This window comes from Maylandia zebra, linkage group LG2 (genome assembly GCF_041146795.1).
Source record: "Maylandia zebra isolate NMK-2024a linkage group LG2, Mzebra_GT3a, whole genome shotgun sequence".
Lineage (NCBI taxonomy): Eukaryota > Metazoa > Chordata > Actinopteri > Cichliformes > Cichlidae > Maylandia > Maylandia zebra.
The window spans coordinates 6232131-6251417 of NC_135168.1; the positions used below are offsets into that span (position 1 = coordinate 6232131).

Genomic DNA, 19287 nt, shown 5'->3' on the forward strand with positions numbered 1-19287 from the left:
GCCTGACCCTCTGGTAGCATCTCTCCCGTCCGGACGTTGTAATGCTCTGACTGTTGAATTGTATGGAAATAAATGATTGTTGATTGAGCATTTATACACCGAGTATTGTCCCTCCTTCAGCCCAAAGATTCAAAGAACTGCGTGTTTTCAACAAGAACAATAACAGAAAAATGTGCACTTGAGAACAAATTTATTGTGAATTCAGCTGTGAATGTACAGTTTGTCATTATTTTAGCTTCCATTTCCAAATGTTAGCTCACACTTTATTAGGTACACTGGTATCTATCTCAGGTACACCTGTGACCTAAATGTTCCTGCAAACAGACTCCTTGGAGACCCCTACATAAATATCCATGAACTATCCAGCTAGACTAGTGTGTCTGTCCCTGAAAATATTCCTGCATGTGTGATTGTTCATGTGTCATCTGCAGGAAACAAACAGGAAGTGAGTGAAGGACACAGGAAATGTTTCCAGCTCTTCCTCCTCTATCAGACATTCTCTCCATACCTGAGAGTGTCCAGTCTCCAGCCTGGATCCTTCAGTCCAGCCGACAGAAGCTTCATTCCTGAGGGACCTGGATGATTGTAGCTCAGGTCCAGCTCTCTCAGATGGGAGGGGTTGGAGCTCAGAGCTGAGGCCAGAGAAGTACAGCCTTCCTCTGTGATCAGACAGCCTGACAGACTGCAGACACACAAAACAACAATCTATCTGTCAACAATCGTTTTCTCTTTGTCACAATAACATCTATCCATTTACATCCATTCAATGTAACTTTATTTAAAAGTGACAATTCCCAATGGACAACAACAGTCATCTGAAGCTGTTTAACAGTGTAAGGTAACAGCCTCCAATATCAGAGAGAAAGCCCCAACCATCAGACAATTGTGGAGATACAGAAATTCTTTTATTGCTGCCATATAATCTGCATCATTATAACTGCATTAATAATGTTCTTTACAGCATTATTCCATCTAATAATATTTCTCACAGTATTGATATTGCATTAAAGTTGTCTATTGAACATGTTCATTTGAGGATCCTTCCATTATGTTAACTTTTATTACAAGTACGGTCAGAAGTATTTCATACACATTGCATATTTGTGCTTATGTCGAGTTGATGTTCGGTTCATTAAGGGTCTTAAGCTTCACTGGCGTGACTGTCCAGGTGATACATGCTGAGGGAAACTAGAACAGGATGATTGCATGCATGCTTACAATACATATAACACATATAATCTAGGAATGCGTCAGGCCTGAGGCCTTAACTCATTTGGTGTCTCACTATATTTACTCTACTTGGCAACAGATGACCAGAGTCAATAATTAGCCCCAGAGACCCTGAGGGCTTGAAGTTTATTACCTTGTATGGAAGGTGTTACAGAAAAGAGAAGTTCTGTGTCTGTTTATAGAATTAGAATAGAATAGAATAGAATTCAACTTTATTGTCATTGCACATGCACAGGTACAGGGCAACGAAATGCAGTTTGCATCCATCCAGAAGTGCTTTAGTGATATAGATATATTACAATATATATTAGCAATAATATAGATATGTGAGTATATTACAGAAATGGGTCTATTATGTTATAATGTACACGGTATGAAGTATGTTGTGAATATTCTATAACTATAAGTATGTACAGGCTGTAGTGAGTACAAGCTATGTACAGGATATGAACAGGATATAAATATGAAAAACTATACAGAATATGAAATAAATAACTTTACAGAATCTGGGATATACAGCTATACAGCCATTAAAGATGTACAAGACGTACCATTAACTGTGACTAATGTCTGGAACCTATTTTACTCTGACTATTTTTATTGACGCCATGGGGGGGCGTATACCCCACTGCTTTGTAAGTGTCCACAACATGTATTTTTGTCAGAAGACATAGGCTGATGTTTTCTCCTGTGTGTTAATAAACTCATCGTTTGATTGCATTTCTCTGGGGCCTCCGTGGTTTGTCTCACTGCTCTACATTGATAGATTTCGCGACACAATCCACTGTGAGCAGCACTTGGTGATGGTGGGAAGAAGAACTCCCTTTGACACAAAGATCCTCCCAGTGAAAACAGGCTCCAGGAGGAGCATCTACCATGACTGGTTGCAGGGTGAGGGGAAAGAGAAGAGATGAGCTCAGAGAGACAAGAACAAAACAGAGAGACAAAAGTTAAGGACACGTAGTAGTGACATATAAAAGCATCAGGAGTGAAAAGAGGGGAGAAGAAAGCAGAGCATCATGGGAAGTCCACCAACAGCCTGAGCCTATAGCAGCATAACTAAGGGATGGTTCAGGGTCACCTGATCCAGCTCGAACTATAAGTTTTATCAAAAAGGAAAGTTTGAAGCTGATCTTCAAAGTAGAGAGAGTGTCTGTCTCCTGAACTCAAACTGGGAGCTGCTGCCACACCCAGTCCAACATAGCCAGGCTGAGTCGTTAGATTAGTCCAACGTAAAGTCAGAAAGTCATTACTGATGTCACATTTTAGTGCAAATGTAGAAAAACTGTCCAAAAGTTATTTCTAAATCTGATATTAAACAGTTTAAATGGTGGAAAAAGCTGTAAAGAAAACAGAAAGAGTCAATAAAAGCCTCTTTAGAGGGTCACCAGTTTAAAACTCAGACATTTAAACTGGTGATTCTCCTTCTCTGCTCCATTTCCTCTCTAGACTTCCTGTTGCTAGGAGGGATTTGATTGGCTGAATGTCCTTTTAGCCTTTCTTTAGTTCTTTGGGTGCTAATCAAAGAGGAAAACACACGAGTCATGTGACGTGACATAAGGAGCGCTCTGATTGGTTGGGATTGACAAACTATGGTGCTGTTTGCAAGCTTCGCTTTGCAGAGGTAAGAAAATCTCTTAGATAGCGACGAGACGCTCCACAGTGACATTTCCACACTTTGGAGCTTCTGAAGTGCAGATGTTTGGAAACGCTGCTCCAACGTGTGGTTCAAACACTCAGATCACGTGACCTCAGCTGCCACAGGTGGCATACCTGCTGCTTCCATGTTAGCATGTTAGCTCCAACAGGTGGTCAGTGTGAGAGCAGAAGATGATATCAGTGACATCCAAACAAGGAAGGAAGAGACTGTTGAAGGCAGCGAGCTGTGACTGCTGTGAACAGTGTCCTCACACTATTTTCTCCCTGTGTCAACATACATGCTTCAGCTGCAACACACCACAAACACCTTTATACAACTAAATATACTGAGAGCACACTGCTGTGGTTGCTCTGGTAACCATCCATATATCCAGATGTTTGGGGCCGAGTCTGCTTCCTCATCCTTGGTTCAACCCTCAAAGTTTGATGTGTTTTTTTGTGATTTGGTTTTATTTGTTGTTCTATACACTGTGAAACAAAGCTAGAAGCCCCTGTGGTTCAGCGGGGGACTCAAACCCAGGACCCAACCTGCTCCAACAACAGTCAGAAGGATTTTGTTAAGTCTCATTTTCTGTTCATTAGGAAAACATCAATAATGAAGAGCACATGTTTATAGAGGCACATTCAGACCAATGACAACAGTCCATTCACACTGACCTCCACCTTTTTAAATGTGAGTAAACACATCATGGTTCTGGTGCTGATGTGGTATCAGGGACAGGTGATGATTTTGAACTCAGTCTGAGGTTTGATTACATTGAACCTGCACTGCTTTATCCTGTTTATGACACATTTATACCTAAAGTCGCAGCTGGATGACAAAGAACGAGGAGAAACACATTTGTTGAGAGAATTGTTAACAAATGTGGTGAGAGTGTTGTAATAGTTACAGACAGAACTATGATTTATTTATTTAAATGCATTCCAGGACATTTTTTACTCACGCTATGTCTCTTCCACAATGTTATTTTTCTGTCCTACAACGTACGTTACAATTACATTAGCATGACCATTTATCCAAATTAGGCGATGACATCATTTAGTGACTTGCAGCGACTTTTAGGACAGCCAATAGCGATTTTCCTTACTGAGGAATTGGCAACACCAGGAGCAGTGGGTGGATGGCAGCATCACCATGAAGGATCAGTGTGAGAATACATCATCATCCACAAAGAAAACCAGTCTGAGTGTCTGATGCTCTTGTTAGAAAGATGCAGTCGCAGCTTGTGGGTGCAGTTAGCTGGTTTGCTAGTTAGCTGCTCTGCTAGTTAGCTGCTATGCTAGTTAGCTGGGAGCTAATTCACTAGAACATTTGATGCTAAACTGTCTAAACTGTGTGAGCAGCATTCATTGCTGCTCTGTGTTACTCTCCAGCCTCTCTTTCACTTAGTCCTCTCAGTTTTTTCCTCCTTACAAACTAGAAAACCTTCTTTTTCAGCTTCTCCTCCACACCCGAGCTGTGGCTAAGTTGCTACCAGCACGCAGGCTCGGTGTGTACAAATTCATGGGCTGCGTCCTCCTGAGGACACATTTGTAGACAGATTACGTCACAGCGACGCACCGAAGGCTGTCCAAATTCCTCCGAATGCAGCCGACAAATGCATCCTCCTTTTCCCCGAATTTGAAGGATGGGTCGGGTGTGTCCTTCGTGGCCCACCATATCCCAGAATTCATTGTGCGGCCCAGCCAAACTCCAGTTTCCGGTAATGGTGACCGCTACTAAGTTTTAAAATTACTCTTATTAATCTTCCTGGGTCACAAAATAAACTTTTAACATATTTTCAGGGGAGAATGTGGGTGTGTAAACTTCAAATATCTGCTCGGTTTATGAAGATATCGCATATTTGCAAAAGTGCAAAAGTGCAAAAGTGCTTCGACGTTTTCGGCGACGTCTGTTACCCACCAACTCGATAGCTAGTCGAGAGCTCGAGGGTCACTGAAGCCGCAGAGAACGGCACAACTCCCGGCACATCATTTTCAGATCACCGCGGACTTTCGCTACTCAGGTTAAAAGTAATATTAGTAACATATGACTGAATCTATATCTCACTTAAAGCTTTCTGTAAATGAAAGAATCAGTGAAAATGAGGCACTTCAGCTGATTTTAAACAAAAACTCTGAACATAACCTGGTCCAGACCAGGTTATTGGTTCAGCATCAGTAACCACGGTGATGTAGCCAGGTAGAAACAGAGCTAGACAGACAAACATTTATGCTCACAATCACACATCTCCAGTTAACCCAGCATGCATGTTTTTGGACTGTGGGAGGAAGCAGAGAACCTGAAGACAACCCACACAGGCCACACTATCACTCTTATTTACAGAATTATAATCTAATTAGATGATAAAGTAATAAATTATTTGGTATTTTAATGAAAATACATTTTAAGCAATAGCTTATAAGTCAACAATTATAGTTAAAAAAAGTGACAAATCAAACAGTCAATAAAACCTTCTACAGCTGAAACTAATGTAGACAATGTTGGGGGAGGAATTAAAAGTAAAAACCAGGTGATGATAACTACCAAAATAAAACAGGAAGTGAATAACATTCAAGCTCACTTTAAGCTCGACAGTCAAACTCTGTTTTGTATTAATCTATTGTTTTGAATTTTTGTTTACATTTTATATTTAAGTGAGGCAATGAGTCATATCACTGACCAAATACACAGGGAGTGCAGAATTATTAGGCAAGTTGTATTTCTGAGGAATAATTTTATTATGGAACAACAACCATGTTCTCAATGAACCCAAAAAACTCATTAATATCAAAGCTGAATGTTTTTGGAAGTAGTTTTTAGTTTGTTTTTAGTTTTAGCTATTTTAGGGGGATATCTGTGTGTGCAGGTGACTATTACTGTGCATAATTATTAGGCAACTTAACAAAAAACAAATATATACCCATTTCAATTATTGATTTTTACCAGTGACACCAATATAACATCTCCACATTCACAAATATACATTTCTGACATTCAAAAACAAAAGAAAAACAAATCAGCGACCAATATAGCCACCTTTCTTTGCAAGGACACTCAAAAGCCTGCCATCCATGGATTCTGTCAGTGTTTTGATCTGTTCACCATCAACATTGCGTGCAGCAGCAACCACAGCCTCCCAGACACTGTTCAGAGAGGTGTACTGTTTTCCCTCCTTGTAAATCTCACATTTGATGATGGACCACAGGTTCTCAATGGGGTTCAGATCAGGTGAACAAGGAGGCCATGTCATTAGTTTTTCTTCTTTTATACCCTTTCTTGCAGCCACGCTGTGGAGTACTTGGACGCGTGTGATGGAGCATTGTCCTGCATGAAAATCATGTTTTTCTTGAAGGATGCAGACTTCTTCCTGTACCACTGCTTGAAGAAGGTGTCTTCCAGAAACTGGCAGTAGGACTGGGAGTTGAGCTTGACTCCATCCTCAACCCGAAAAGGCCCCACAAGCTCATCTTTGATGATACCAGCCCAAACCAGTACTCCACCTCCACCTTGCTGGCGTCTGAGTCGGACTGGAGCTCTCTGCCCTTTACCAATCCAGCCACGGGCCCATCCATCTGGCCCATCAAGACTCACTCTCATTTCATCAGTCCATAAAACCTTAGAAAAACCAGTCTTGAGATATTTCTTGGCCCAGTCTTGACGTTTCAGCTTGTGTGTCTTGTTCAGTGGTGGTCGTCTTTCAGCCTTTCTTACCTTGGCCATGTCTCTGAGTATTGCACACCTTGTGCTTTTGGGCACTCCAGTGATGTTGCAGCTCTGAAATATGGCCAAACTGGTGGCAAGTGGCATCTTGGCAGCTGCACGCTTAACTTTTCTCAGTTCCTGGGCAGTTATTTGGCTCCTTGGTTTTTCCACACGCTTCTTGCGACCCTGTTGACTATTTTGAATGAAACGCTTGATTGTTCGATGATCACGCTTCAGAAGCTTTGCAATTTTGAGACTGCTGCATCCCTCTGCAAGATATCTCACTATTTTTGACTTTTCTGAGCCTGTCAAGTCCTTCTTTTGACCCATTTTGCCAAAGGAAAGGACGTTGCCTAACAATTATGCACACCTGATATAGGGTGTTGATGTCATTAGACCACACCCCTTCTCATTACAGAGATGCACATCACCTAATATGCTTAATTGGTAGTAGGCTTTCGAGCATATACAGCTTGGAGTAAGACAACATGCATGAAGAGGATGATGTGGACAAAATACTCATTTGCCTAATAATTCTGCACTCCCTGTATATTTCATCTTTTCAGTCAGAAATAATCAATTGATCATATTTTTATTACTAAATGTTTCTGAAAATCAAATTCTGATATCTGAACAAACAGCTCTGTAAAAACCTTCAGCATACAGGAATCGAACTAGAAGGTTTGGTGGATGAAGCACTGCTAAAATAAAGATTTTGGACTCAGGAGCAGATGGGACATTTCATTGCAAATGAAAGACAGAAAGTGAACAAATATCACTAAAAACCCCAGACACTAATTTCTACATTAAGACTTTTTTAAAAATCAATTTCCTGTTTATGCAGTAATAGAAATCAGGTTTAACGTGATCATCATTGGAAAATTTTAAATCCTGACCTGAGAGTTTCCATTTTAGAGTGTGGACTCTTCACTCCAGCAGACAGAAGCTTCACTCCTGAATCCTGCAGGTCAGAGTTACTCAGGTCCAGCTGTCTCAGACTACAGGACTGGGAGCTGAGAGCTGAGGACAGAGCTTCATAGCCTCTCTCTGAGAGCTTACAGTGACTCAGTCTGAAAAATGACAGATAAACATTAAACAAACACTGTTGTTAAGTTGCAATGAGGGTGCACTAAAGAGTTATTAGATTTAGCAATTAATCCTGTGTTTTTACTGAGAGTCAACAAATGGATGACGCTGACATTTGTTAACTGACAATGGTCAATCAATTCTGGTATTCTATTGCAAATGCCAATTGGGCTCCATGTGCCGGGCAGTGCATTAGCACCAAAGTAGCTGACATATTAATCAATAACTCTGCTCATTAAATTATCATAAAACTATTACAGAAGTTTAACTGACTTTTTTCCCATTTAGTGGATTCTTATTGGTTAATTCTGTCAATTGATGAAAAGCACAACATAACTTGATCTCACCTCAGAGTATTCAGTTTACAGTCTGGACTTCTCAGTCCTGCAGAAAGAAACTCCACTGCTGGATCCTGCAGGTTGTTGTTACTTAAGTCCAGCTCTCTCAGTGTAGAAGACTGGGAGCTGAGAGCTGAGGACAGAGCTTCACAGCCTCTGTCTGAGAGATCAGGGACACTCAGGCTAAAAAACAAAATAAAAACACAATTTGAAAAACTGTAATTTGATAACAAACTGTTATCAAATGACAAGTTAAATGAACTCTCTGACCAGTTACAGAGACTCAGTCTGGGGGAACAGAAAATATTTTAAAAGTCCACGTAGTAAAGAGATTAGAAATGTGGCAGATGATTATAACTTTAGACTAAAAAGGTGCCTCTCGCTCATATATTTGTTAAAACACGAATAAACGCTTATCTTGATTTGCTTTGAATTTTTATTGACTTATGCTGATTCATAAAGAATATGACTTCATCTGACCTGAGAGACTGAAAAACAATCAAGCATGCATGATTGAATCTGCCAGCAGCTGCAGATCCTTGGAGCTGTACTGGTGATGCTGATTGTAACATATAGAAGTGAACTCCTCTTCAGCTGAGCAATAAGACCAGAGGAGGAATGAGGGAGTTGATCACCTATGGCTCCATCACAGTCTTTGAACGTCTTCAGTCAGTACAGAATGATGCTGCGAGGCTTTTAACCAGCACATGAAACAGACTGGACATTACTCCAGTTTAATCTCTTCACACTGGTAACCAGTTCATTTTAGGCTTTATTTAAAGTTTTAGTCCTTACTTTTAGTCCCAGTCTATATTTCTGACTTTCTACAATCCTACAGCTCTTCTCACATCTGAGATCTTCCAGTTAAAGGCTGTTACTGGTCCCACTAACTCATTTATTCAGACTCTAGTATTCAGAGTGGCCTTTAACTAGTTTTAGGCTGTATGATGTTCAGTGTTTGCTGTTTAATGTTTTTATTGCCTGTTTCTATTGTAAAGCACTTTGTGATTTTTGACCTGTGAAAGCTGCTGTATGAATAAAGTTTACTTACAGGATGATTTCTGGATATGACTTTGATAAAAGCTGACACCCAGATATGTTTAAGACACTGACATTTACTGCTGCTATCAAACATTAACTATAATATACTGTATATATTAGGGGTGCAACGATATTCGTATCGATATTGAACCGTTCGATACAGTGCTTTCGGTTCGGTACGCATATGTATCGAACAATACAACATTTGTAATTTATTTTATCAATTTTCCTTCTGACGATGCTGTCTGTGTTGAGCGCTCAGTGAATCTGTGTTCGACTACTCCGCCTAGGCTGTACTGTCGAGCGCAGATCCACTGAGCGCTCCACACAGACAGCATAGTCAGGAGGAAGAGCACAGGGCAAGCTAGCGAGACAGAAGTTAAGCTCTCAGCAACATGGACCTCCCCCACTCTCATTCAGATCTGGCGTTTGGAATTATTTTGGTTTTCATGTGACGTATGACCCTGAAGGTAAGCGAGTCATGGACTAAAGTAAAACAGTATGTTGGATGTGCCATGCAATGCTCAATTACATTGGTGTGAACTAGTGTGTTAGCGCAGTTAGCTCGTTAACGTGTTGGCCGTCTAGCCCCACGCACGGAGCGATCGGCGGTAGCTCGTTAACGGAGATTTGCCGTGTTGTGGCGTTAAGGTCATTTCAACGAGATTAACCTGAAAGCACTAGTGGGAACACAACGAATATGACTGCACATTTACGCCGACATCATCCTAGTGCAAAGACAAAAACAACAAGCATGCTACTAACTTTAGCCGAGTCATTTAGACAGCTGTTAGCACATGATTCTCCTTATGCTGCTGAGAATATAGCCCAGAAGAAGCGGATAGTATAGCTTTTATTTTGGAAAGCGCCATTTCTCTGTAATAAACTCTCTTTTCCAAAGATGAGTGATTCCTCAATCAGATACAGGGCTCGCAAAATCGCTAGCCCGACGTCCCGGAGCTAGCGATTTTTTCAGTCGGGCTACCAAAATCTATCTCTTCCCTGCCCGTCGGGCTATTGTAGGAAAAATGTCAATGCTTTTGCATTCTTTCAGAAATGTAGCTGGGTAATTATGTCATTGGCATCGGTGAGCCACTGTCAATATGTGACATATTGAAGTCGCGTTTGAATTTGCGCTTGTTTTTTTGCTTTCACTTTGCAATCGTGCGAACTGTGTATAGAGAGCGACAGCACTGATCTGTGAGTGATGATAATTTGTGCACCAATTCCTCTGACATCGTCTTATTAATCGTTAGCTTACTATGCAAACATGACAAGTGAAATCTCCCGCAGCTTAAACATGTGAGAGGTTGATCGCGCAGAGAATCGCTGAGCTTATGTGAGTGTGTGTGTAAAAGCAGCAGGATATATATTTTAGTTCTGCTGAGCCAAATAAGACAGGTCAGGGTGAAGAAGTGACAGCCAAAGAAAAGCTTACCACAAAACGGAAAAGTTATGACAAATCAGACTATAAGGCAAAAAGAAAGTGCAGCTTTATGGTTTCATGGACAAAATAATTTCTGTGGCTGCAATATGATGAGCTAAATAACCAGGGCTGCACATAAGTGGTCCGCAGGTGCGCATTCGCTGTCAAAATAAAAAACACGCACAAGGGTTAGGGTTAAATTTAAAAACTGTACTTTTGAGTTAAAATATATATTTATAATTTTAATAAATGACAAATTAAAAAGGCATGAACATTTTTTTTGTATCGAAAAAATATCGAACCGTGACACCAAAGTATCGAACCGAACCGAACCGTGAATTTTGTGTATCGTTGCACCCCTAGTATTTAGTGCTGATGATCATGTAAATAAATATGTTTAAGTTTTTAAGGGTCCATCACACATTACACTATTTATGTTATAGATAAAAGCCTGATCACATGTTTACTCACAGAGCTTTGTTGGAGGCTTTGACCACTGGCAGCAGCCTCAGAAGAGCCTCCTCTGAAGCAGAGTATTTCTGCAGGTCAAACTCATCCAGATCTTCTTCTGATGACAGTAAGATGAAGACCAGAGCTGACCACTGAGCAGGAGACAGATTGCCATTGGAGACAAGTCCTAATGTTATGTACTGTTGGATCTCCTCCACTAGAGAACAATCATTCAGTTCATTCAGACAGTGGAACAGATTGATGCTTTTTTCTGCAGACAGATTCTCACTGAGCTTCTTCTTGATGTACTGGACTGTTTCCTGATTGGTCTGTGAGTTACTTCCTGTCTGTGTCAGCAGACCTCGTAGGAGAGTCTGATTGGTCTGCAGTGAAAGACCCAGGAGGAAGCGGAGGAACAAGTCCAGGTGTCCATTTGGACTCTGTAAGGCCTTGTTCACAGCACTCTGGTGGAGAGATTGTAGGTTTGGTTTGTTAAATAATTTAGATTTCTTGGATGTTGTTTGTTGTTGTTCCAGCAGATTGAGTCCAGAGTTGATGAAGGTCAGATGGACATGAAGAGCAGCCAGAAACTCCTGAACACTCAGATGGATGAAGCAGAACACCTTGTCCTGGTACAGTCCTCTCTCCTCTTTAAAGATCTGTGTGAACACTCCTGAGTACACTGAGGCTGCTCTGATATCGATGCCACACTCTGTCAGGTCTGATTCATAGAAGATCAGGTTTCCTTTCTGCAGCTGATCAAAAGCCAGTTTTCCCAGAGACTCCATCATCTTCCTGCTCTCTGGACTCCAGTGTGGATCTGTCTCAGCTCCTCCATCATACTTGACCTTCTTCACTTTGGCCTGAACCACCAGGAAGTGGATGTACATCTCAGTCAGGGTGTTGGGCAGCTGTCCTCCCTCTCTGGTTTCCAGCACATCCTCCAGAACTGTAGCAGTGATCCAGCAGAAGACTGGGATGTGACACATGATGTGGAGGCTTCGTGATGTCTTGATGTGGGAGATGATGCTGCTGGCCTGCTTCTTATCTCTGAATCTCTTCCTGAAGTACTCCTCCTTCTGTGGGTCAGTGAACCCTCTGACCTCTGTCACCATGCCAACACAGTCAGGAGGGATCTGATTGGCTGCTGCAGGTCGTGTGGTTATCCAGAGGCGAGCAGAGGGAAGCAGTTTCCCCCTGATGAGGTTTATCAGCAGCACATCCACTGAGGTGGACTTTCTAGGGTCAGTTAGGATTGTAGTTTTGTGGAAGTCCAGAGGAAGTCGATACTCATCCAGACCATCAAAGATGAACACAACCTGGAAGTCTTCAAAGCTGCAGATTCCTGCTTCTTTGGTTTCAGTAAAGAAGTGATGAACAAGTCCCACCAAGCTGAACTTTTCCTCTTTCAGCACATTCAGCTCTCTGAAAGTGAATGGAAATATGAACTGGATGTCCTGGTTGGCTTTGTCTTCAGCCCAGTCCAGGCTGTATTTCTGTGTTAAGACCGTTTTCCCAATGCCAGCCACTCTCTTTGTCAGCACTGTTCTGATTGGTTCAACTCTTCCAGGTGAGGCTTTAAAGATGTCTTCTTGTCTGATGGTTGTTTCTGGTCTGTCTGGTTTCCTGGATGCTGTTTCAATCTGTCTGACCTCATGTTCATCATTGACCTCTGCAGTCCCTCCCTCTGTGATGTAGAGCTCTGTGTAGATCTGATTCAGGAGGGTTGGGTTTCCTGCTTTAGCGATGCCCTCAAACACACACTGGAACTTCTTCTTCAGCTTAGACTTAAGGTTACGATGACAAACAGCAGCTGGAAGTTCTGAATAATAATAATAAAAATACAACTTTAACAATCATATTTTACAAAATGCTGATGACAATTTCTGACCCACTGAGAAATGACTGAACACACTGGTGTCACAAGTCTCTCATTTATCCAGCAGCTTAAATCTTTAGATAAATCCTCTTACGTCTCTGCAGACGGTCAGCCAGCTCCTCCTGCTTCATTCTCCTCAGGAAGTCCACTGTGATCTTTACAAATGCCTCTCTGCTGCTGCTCCTCTGCTCATCATCCTCCCTCTGAAACTCCAAGCACTGGGGCTTATTTGGATTCAGAGCCTTCTGGATCTTCTTCAGCTCGTTCTTCACAAAAGTGATGATGTTGTCCTCCAGCAGCTGGAACAGAATATTTATGAATGACCCACCACTCTGAACTTTAGTCCACACAACATCCACTTCTTTACGATCAAGGGGCATATCATCCACGAACTCTTTACCAATTATAGGTTTGACTTTATCTGATTAACTGAGACTTTGTCCACAACTCCATGATCCCAAAGCGTTGATGCTGTTCATATGAATGCAGCGATTTCAGTGGGAGAAACATTTCACTGGTGTTCAGAGCTGAACTACCAACAGGTTGATGATCAAAGCCAGAAACTTGGAGATGTTTCAGGTGACTGAGTTGATCGTACAGACAACTGGTCTTAAAGGTTCACTCTGTTTAAGCATACAGATCAGTATTTAAGGTTTGACTCTCATCATCCACTGGGGCACAAACTGGGCGTCATCAGGACACTACAACACAGAACAAACACCATCCCCACAGACACAGCAGCCAGCGAAGCAGAAGAACTTCACATCAAGAAGGTCCTGAGTAAATGTGAACGCTGGTTTGAGGGCGGAGTCAAGGAGGCCATTTATGTGAAAAGGAAAGACCATCTCTGAATGAAGGAGGGGCCTAAGGGTACATTTGTCACCATCTTACAATGCTGTGATTGCAGCCATTCCCCAGCTCTCTGTGAACTGGACTCATGACCATTGATCAACAACCATTGATCAATGGTCCTGACAATATGCGTACCAATGATCAATGAACTGACCTCCCAGCCCATTGTTCCTTCAGTGGGCTGGTTTCAGTCATACAAATGTCCTGTTTATAAGATTGAAACCTGCAGTCAGCTGAGACTGAAGAAGTCACCTGATGATGATGAAACGTTTCTCCCACTGAAAACATCCAGATGAACAGAATCAAGCTTTTTGGGATTTACGTACCTGGATGATTGAGCATCAAGACACAACTCTGTGACTTTTCTCAGATGAATAAATCCTCTCCTCCAGCTTTGTTTACATCTACCAGCCCTGTGGCGCTGCCCAGGGACAATAATCTATGTGAGAGGTGGAAAGTCATACAGGTGTCTGCTCCTGCCTTCAGTTATTTTATCTACTGTGTGTCAACTGGCTGAACCTCCTCCAACTGTCTACTGTCTCCCTAAACTCAACAATGACTTCGTGATCTATCCATTCTCTGACCAAACACATCCTGCTGCAGGAGGTTAACATAGCAGCCAATGATGATCCCACTCACTGTGAACAACACATTTGGACCTGATTTGCTGCTCTGGTTTACACGTGAACTTCCACTGCTGCTGTCACCAACTTGAGAGGCTCTACAGAAAAACTGGACTTGTCCATAAAAATCATAAACTACATTACAAGGACAGCATTGCTCAATCAACTCTAATTACTACTGACATGTTATCTCTTCTAACTAAGGTACAGACACTCAAACTTGCTGCTTTCAGTGAGAAGTCAAATGTCTGAATATGAGCTGGAAGCTGCTGAGAGTCCTCCTCCTTCCCGTGGGGTTTACTTTCTCTACTACTTTCACTATAAACATGCCCCTTTCATGCACCTGCAGAGGGCCACCAGCAGATGGAGCTGTCTTAAACAAATCCACTTGGATAGTTAGCTGTAGATGACTTTATCAGTATGATTGTAGGACTTTGAGTTATTCTTCAGATTTATTTAAACTCTTATATTGTGCACAAGCGTTGAGCGACCCATAATTTCTCTGTACTTTTCATAAGAGCAGCCAGACTTTCAGCTAGTTTTTCTTTGCTCTACAGGTTTTATGAAGGTGTGTCAAAGTTGTTCTTTGGACATTAGCTGCTTTTTAAATCATTTTCAGTCCTCATACAGGAACATTCTTCAAGCTAAATCCAAGTGTGTTAGACCAGAGTTAACCTGATAGATATGTGTGGGTGTGTAACTCTTAGAAGCTGATTGGCTGCTTTTTATGGGGGCTGGGTCTTTGGAAAGTGTTTTAGTAACACACCCTGAACTGCACACTTTAACAAACAACATGAGATTTTAACTGTAATGTAAAACTCATGTGATTCACTGTTATTAAGCACAAACACATCTATGGCCCTGTTTCCATTAGTAGCTGCTCAGATCGACTCGCCACAGGTCGCCACGACTGGACTGGATCCACTGGTTTCCATTACAGTTGAGGACCACCTAATGTGGTCGTCTCAATACAGCCGAGTGTCAGCTCACATCATTAGTAAGTGCTAATGCTGCTAATTTCCATCATATTTGTCATTTATTGCTCAAAGTTATTGAAGAAACAGTTATTCAGCTTCATTCCCACTGATCTCGACTACAAACTGTTTCACTTTGGTTTCTGTTTAAAGCCTCGATGTTTAAAACGTTTCCCTGTGATCACATTTGCACCGTCTGATTTCAAAGTTTGTTTCTTTTGGTCATTTAGTCCACAGAGTCCTTGGTGTTCTGAAAGGGACCTATAAATAAATGCATTATTATTAATATTAAAGTAGTTGTTGTACATGTACAGACCATAAATATGGAGTCCAGCTGTGTTTGATGCTGCTGGGCAGACTGACCACTGGGAACCTCTGAGCTCTGCTGGTCCACTCTGTGGAGGAACCATGAAGGATTAGATCAACACAGGATAAAGATCCAGGAGTTTCTGCTCAAATAACTTCATCTGAATCAAGTCTGTCAAGTTTTAAACTCTCAGATTGTGAACATATCAGTAATTTTCAGTCTGTTTTCATGGACGTCCTTTCAGTGGTGATGTCAGGGATGATTTTGAAGAAGCTCATCAAACTGAACCATCAGCAGATCACTGCTCCAAAACCAGAACATGATCCGAGTCTCCCTCCACCACCAGAACACCAGCTTTACTAACGTGGTAGATCAGTGTAGTACAGATCAATAACTGATGAGTCATTTGATCAAAATCACTGAGTGCTTCACGTCTGACCCTCTGATGCTTCTGTAGACATTTTGCATATTTAATGAATGTCTGACAGTTTTACATTCATTCTATGAACACAGTGGAAATGTTGTGTTATAGTCTCCATGTTGTTTCCAGCATCATAAATTCTTAAGTTCAGAAAATTAGATTCTTTCTTCACAGCTGAAAAACAACAACATTTATTCTCTATTGAAATCTGCATCGTCCACTCCAAAGGTCACAATCTGAAGGTAACATCTGGTTTTGTTCCCTGTGGTTAACTCTGAGCATCAGTATGGTGGGATTTATCCACTACATCCACACCACTGTGGTTCAGTGTTGTCCTGATGGAGTAACAGCAGCCAGTATGATCCAGGCTTTAGCTGCTGGGTCTCTGTGTGACCTCTCAGACTGTTTAACAGATCAGACACAAAGAGAATCAGAGCAGCTCTGTTCTTTAAAGACAAACATGAACCCACTCAGGTCACACTTTCCCCACAGATATGAGCATCACTGTCCTCAAACAGCAAATGACCAAGTCGAACATTTGGATCTTTTCTCTTTCATTGTTTTCTTTTTAATGAATCTTTGTAACAATCTGAGGATGTTTCAGGTCATATTTATCCAGGAAACACAAACATGTAAAGGAGTCATCACAGCTCTCTGACCTCGTTGCTCCAGGTTCACCACTGAAGACTGGAGGGTTTCCTTTGGACCGGTCACTCCTCACAGACGGACAGCTGGACCCTGCAGACTGTGACCTCTGACCTCTGCAGACACAAACATGATTGAAGCAGCTGTGATCACACAGACTGCAGATAATGCAGCTGTTTCCTGTCAGTAACATCCTCTTAGATTAGAGTTCAGCTTTTTACAGGAAAACTGGACAAAACTGATTTTTGTTACAAACTCATTTTCATTTCCTCTCAGCTCACAAACACAGTCAGACAATCAACCAGAGTCAACACTGATTATAATGTCAGTGCAGAATTATTTCTGTTACTCAGTGAGTTCAGCTCTCTGACCTCGTTGCTCCAGGTTCACCACTGAAGGCTGGATTTCGACCTTTGGACCGGTCACTCCTCACAGACGGACAGCTGGACCCTGCAGACTCTGCTCTGTCCTCCTCTTCCTCCATCATCATCTTCAGTCAGTCTGAGAGGTAAACCACAAACACTCAGTGAGTTCACATTAACAGGAGGAACTGAGTTACAGTCGCTGACCTCTGACCTGTCATGTGACCATGAAACCAGGTCAATATGTCTGTAGGTTCAGTCATCCAGGTCATGTGATCTAAGGAGCTTGGAGAGAAAAGAGACGTCTTTAAGTTTCTGGAAGACGTTTCATCTGAGAAGCTTCTTCAGCTCTAAAACCAAACGGTGGAGAGTCCCAGATATTTAAACCTGAGAGGGAAAGAAAGCATGTCGCTGACCCACCACTGATGTTATTTCAAGGAGGAAACTGAGAGCCTTTGCACCAGGAGCACAAACATCAGCTCCAGCAATGATCCACTGATGTGTTTTTATTCCATGTATGAATGTTGTTATTGACAGAGATGACGTTTGTGTGTCAGTGATGCAGTGACTGTTGTTGTTACCTGTACAGGCTGGTTAGACTCTATGAAACAGATCATACAGATCTCTGCATGTTAGAAGAGACTATTAAAGGTCATGAATGAGACAAAGGCAGGGAGGCGTCCTTTACAGCTAAACAGCAGAGTGAGAGAACAGCCAGCACCTCTACATTTATCACATTATACAGCACATGTATGATACTGACAGGGATGAGAAGAATTTAGTGATTCTGATCCCATCATTGATATTACTTATTGATTCTCAGTAGCTCTGCTCTGACAGTCACCACCATCACTGAGCAGCATATCAAAGACATTTGTGCACATTAACTGCATGTTGTGGCTCAAATGTTTGTGCATGTTGGAGGCATTTCCTCTTTGTTGTGATCAGTGTTGGTCATTACTCAAAACAGTCATTATTACACATATTACACAGAACACTTTGATTAAAAGTAATGGAGTACGTTACTTCATTACTCCTCATAACATTACTTTGATGTTACTGTGTAAAATGAACAAATGAGCATGTAACAACATAAAGCTGAGGTACAGCCCCACACACCAACACAGATCCTGATGAGGTCACGTGATGTTTCTCTGAGTGTTTATGAACACAAATCAAAGATGAAACAGCACAAAGACACTTCAAAGTGATTCTACTGTAGAAACATGAACAGGTAGAAACCTGCAGCCTGACTGCTCATCACTTTGTTACCTGTTCAAGTTCAGCAGCAGCAGCTCACTTTATCACGGTGCTGGTCTGGGGTCAGTGTTTACTCAGCTTTAACCTCACTCTGGGTTCTTGGCTAGCCTAGCTTTAGCTTAGTGTTAGCATGCTGTGTGCTAGCTTAGCGTCAGAGCTCTGCAGGTGTCTCGTGTGTAAATATTAATCACAGTGACAGTAAAGGAGGTAAAGGGCTGTGACGTCATCACGTACGCTGCGTCCTCTGTGGGCTCTGAGTGAACTCAAAGTACAAACTACAAGTACACAAACACGAACGTAGCTCAGAGTGGCGGACACACTCGGCCTCGTTGGTCCAGCTGTGAGTCCGTTACCGTGAACTATGGAGCGGCAGATTTGTGCTGAACTAAGCTGCACACAGCTGATGTTAGCCAGGAAACATTACACACTGACTTTAATGGAGAGACCGGAAATACAAACACACACAGTTTGTTGTGTGAAGAAATCAAACACGAGCTGAACAAACAGTAAAGTTCCTAAAGACAAACTGTTAAAGGAGGAAACAAAGCAAACTTACAGTTTCTTCACACACCAACAACAAGCTCCACTCCACACCTGGACACTAAACACGGACACACAGGTGAGCTGCTTCCTGGAAGGAGGCGGGGCTCCACCTGAAACTCAGCACAGGTGGGAGGGGCTCAGCTCTGTGTGTGCTGATGTGTTAACTTTAAAAATATGCCGTCTGACTGCTCAGACTGAGTCAGAGTAAAGTTCACATGCTGACGTGTGGAGACATGAAACCTTGTTGTAGCTGCAGGTGTGAACACACTGATCCCAGATCAGCTCTGCTGTATTTGTAACATGAACATTTCTGCTGCAAAGCTTCAAATGTTCAGCATGTTTCTCTGTTTCCAGTCTATAGATCCAGTCACACTTTCTACCTTCACCTGTGCAGTAAAGACTGAGAGCAGAGCTGAAAGCAAGCGTCCAATCAGTGAGCAGCATCAACACCTGAGCTTCATTCAGACTCTGTTATTGAAGATGTTGTTGGTACAAAGTTCATCTGC

At 42.0% G+C, this 19287-nt stretch overlaps 1 protein-coding gene across 1 annotated transcript in view; it reads right to left on the reverse strand.

Annotated features, from left to right (window-relative positions):
* Positions 1-18885, reverse strand: part of LOC112433505 (uncharacterized) — a 37612-nt gene extending 18727 nt beyond the window's left edge. The window contains exons 1-10 of the mRNA XM_076876331.1: positions 18795-18885; positions 17193-17263; positions 16988-17117; positions 16631-16732; positions 15560-15638; positions 12889-13093; positions 10937-12737; positions 8008-8181; positions 7471-7644; positions 509-682 (exon numbers count right to left, since the gene is read on the reverse strand). Of these exons, the coding sequence (XP_076732446.1) occupies positions 509-682; positions 7471-7644; positions 8008-8181; positions 10937-12737; positions 12889-13093; positions 15560-15638; positions 16631-16732; positions 16988-17106 (2828 nt within the window). The 5' untranslated portion in view covers positions 17107-17117; positions 17193-17263; positions 18795-18885. The remainder of the gene's footprint in view (positions 1-508; positions 683-7470; positions 7645-8007; positions 8182-10936; positions 12738-12888; positions 13094-15559; positions 15639-16630; positions 16733-16987; positions 17118-17192; positions 17264-18794) is intronic.
* Between the last annotated feature and the right edge of the window lie 402 nt (positions 18886-19287).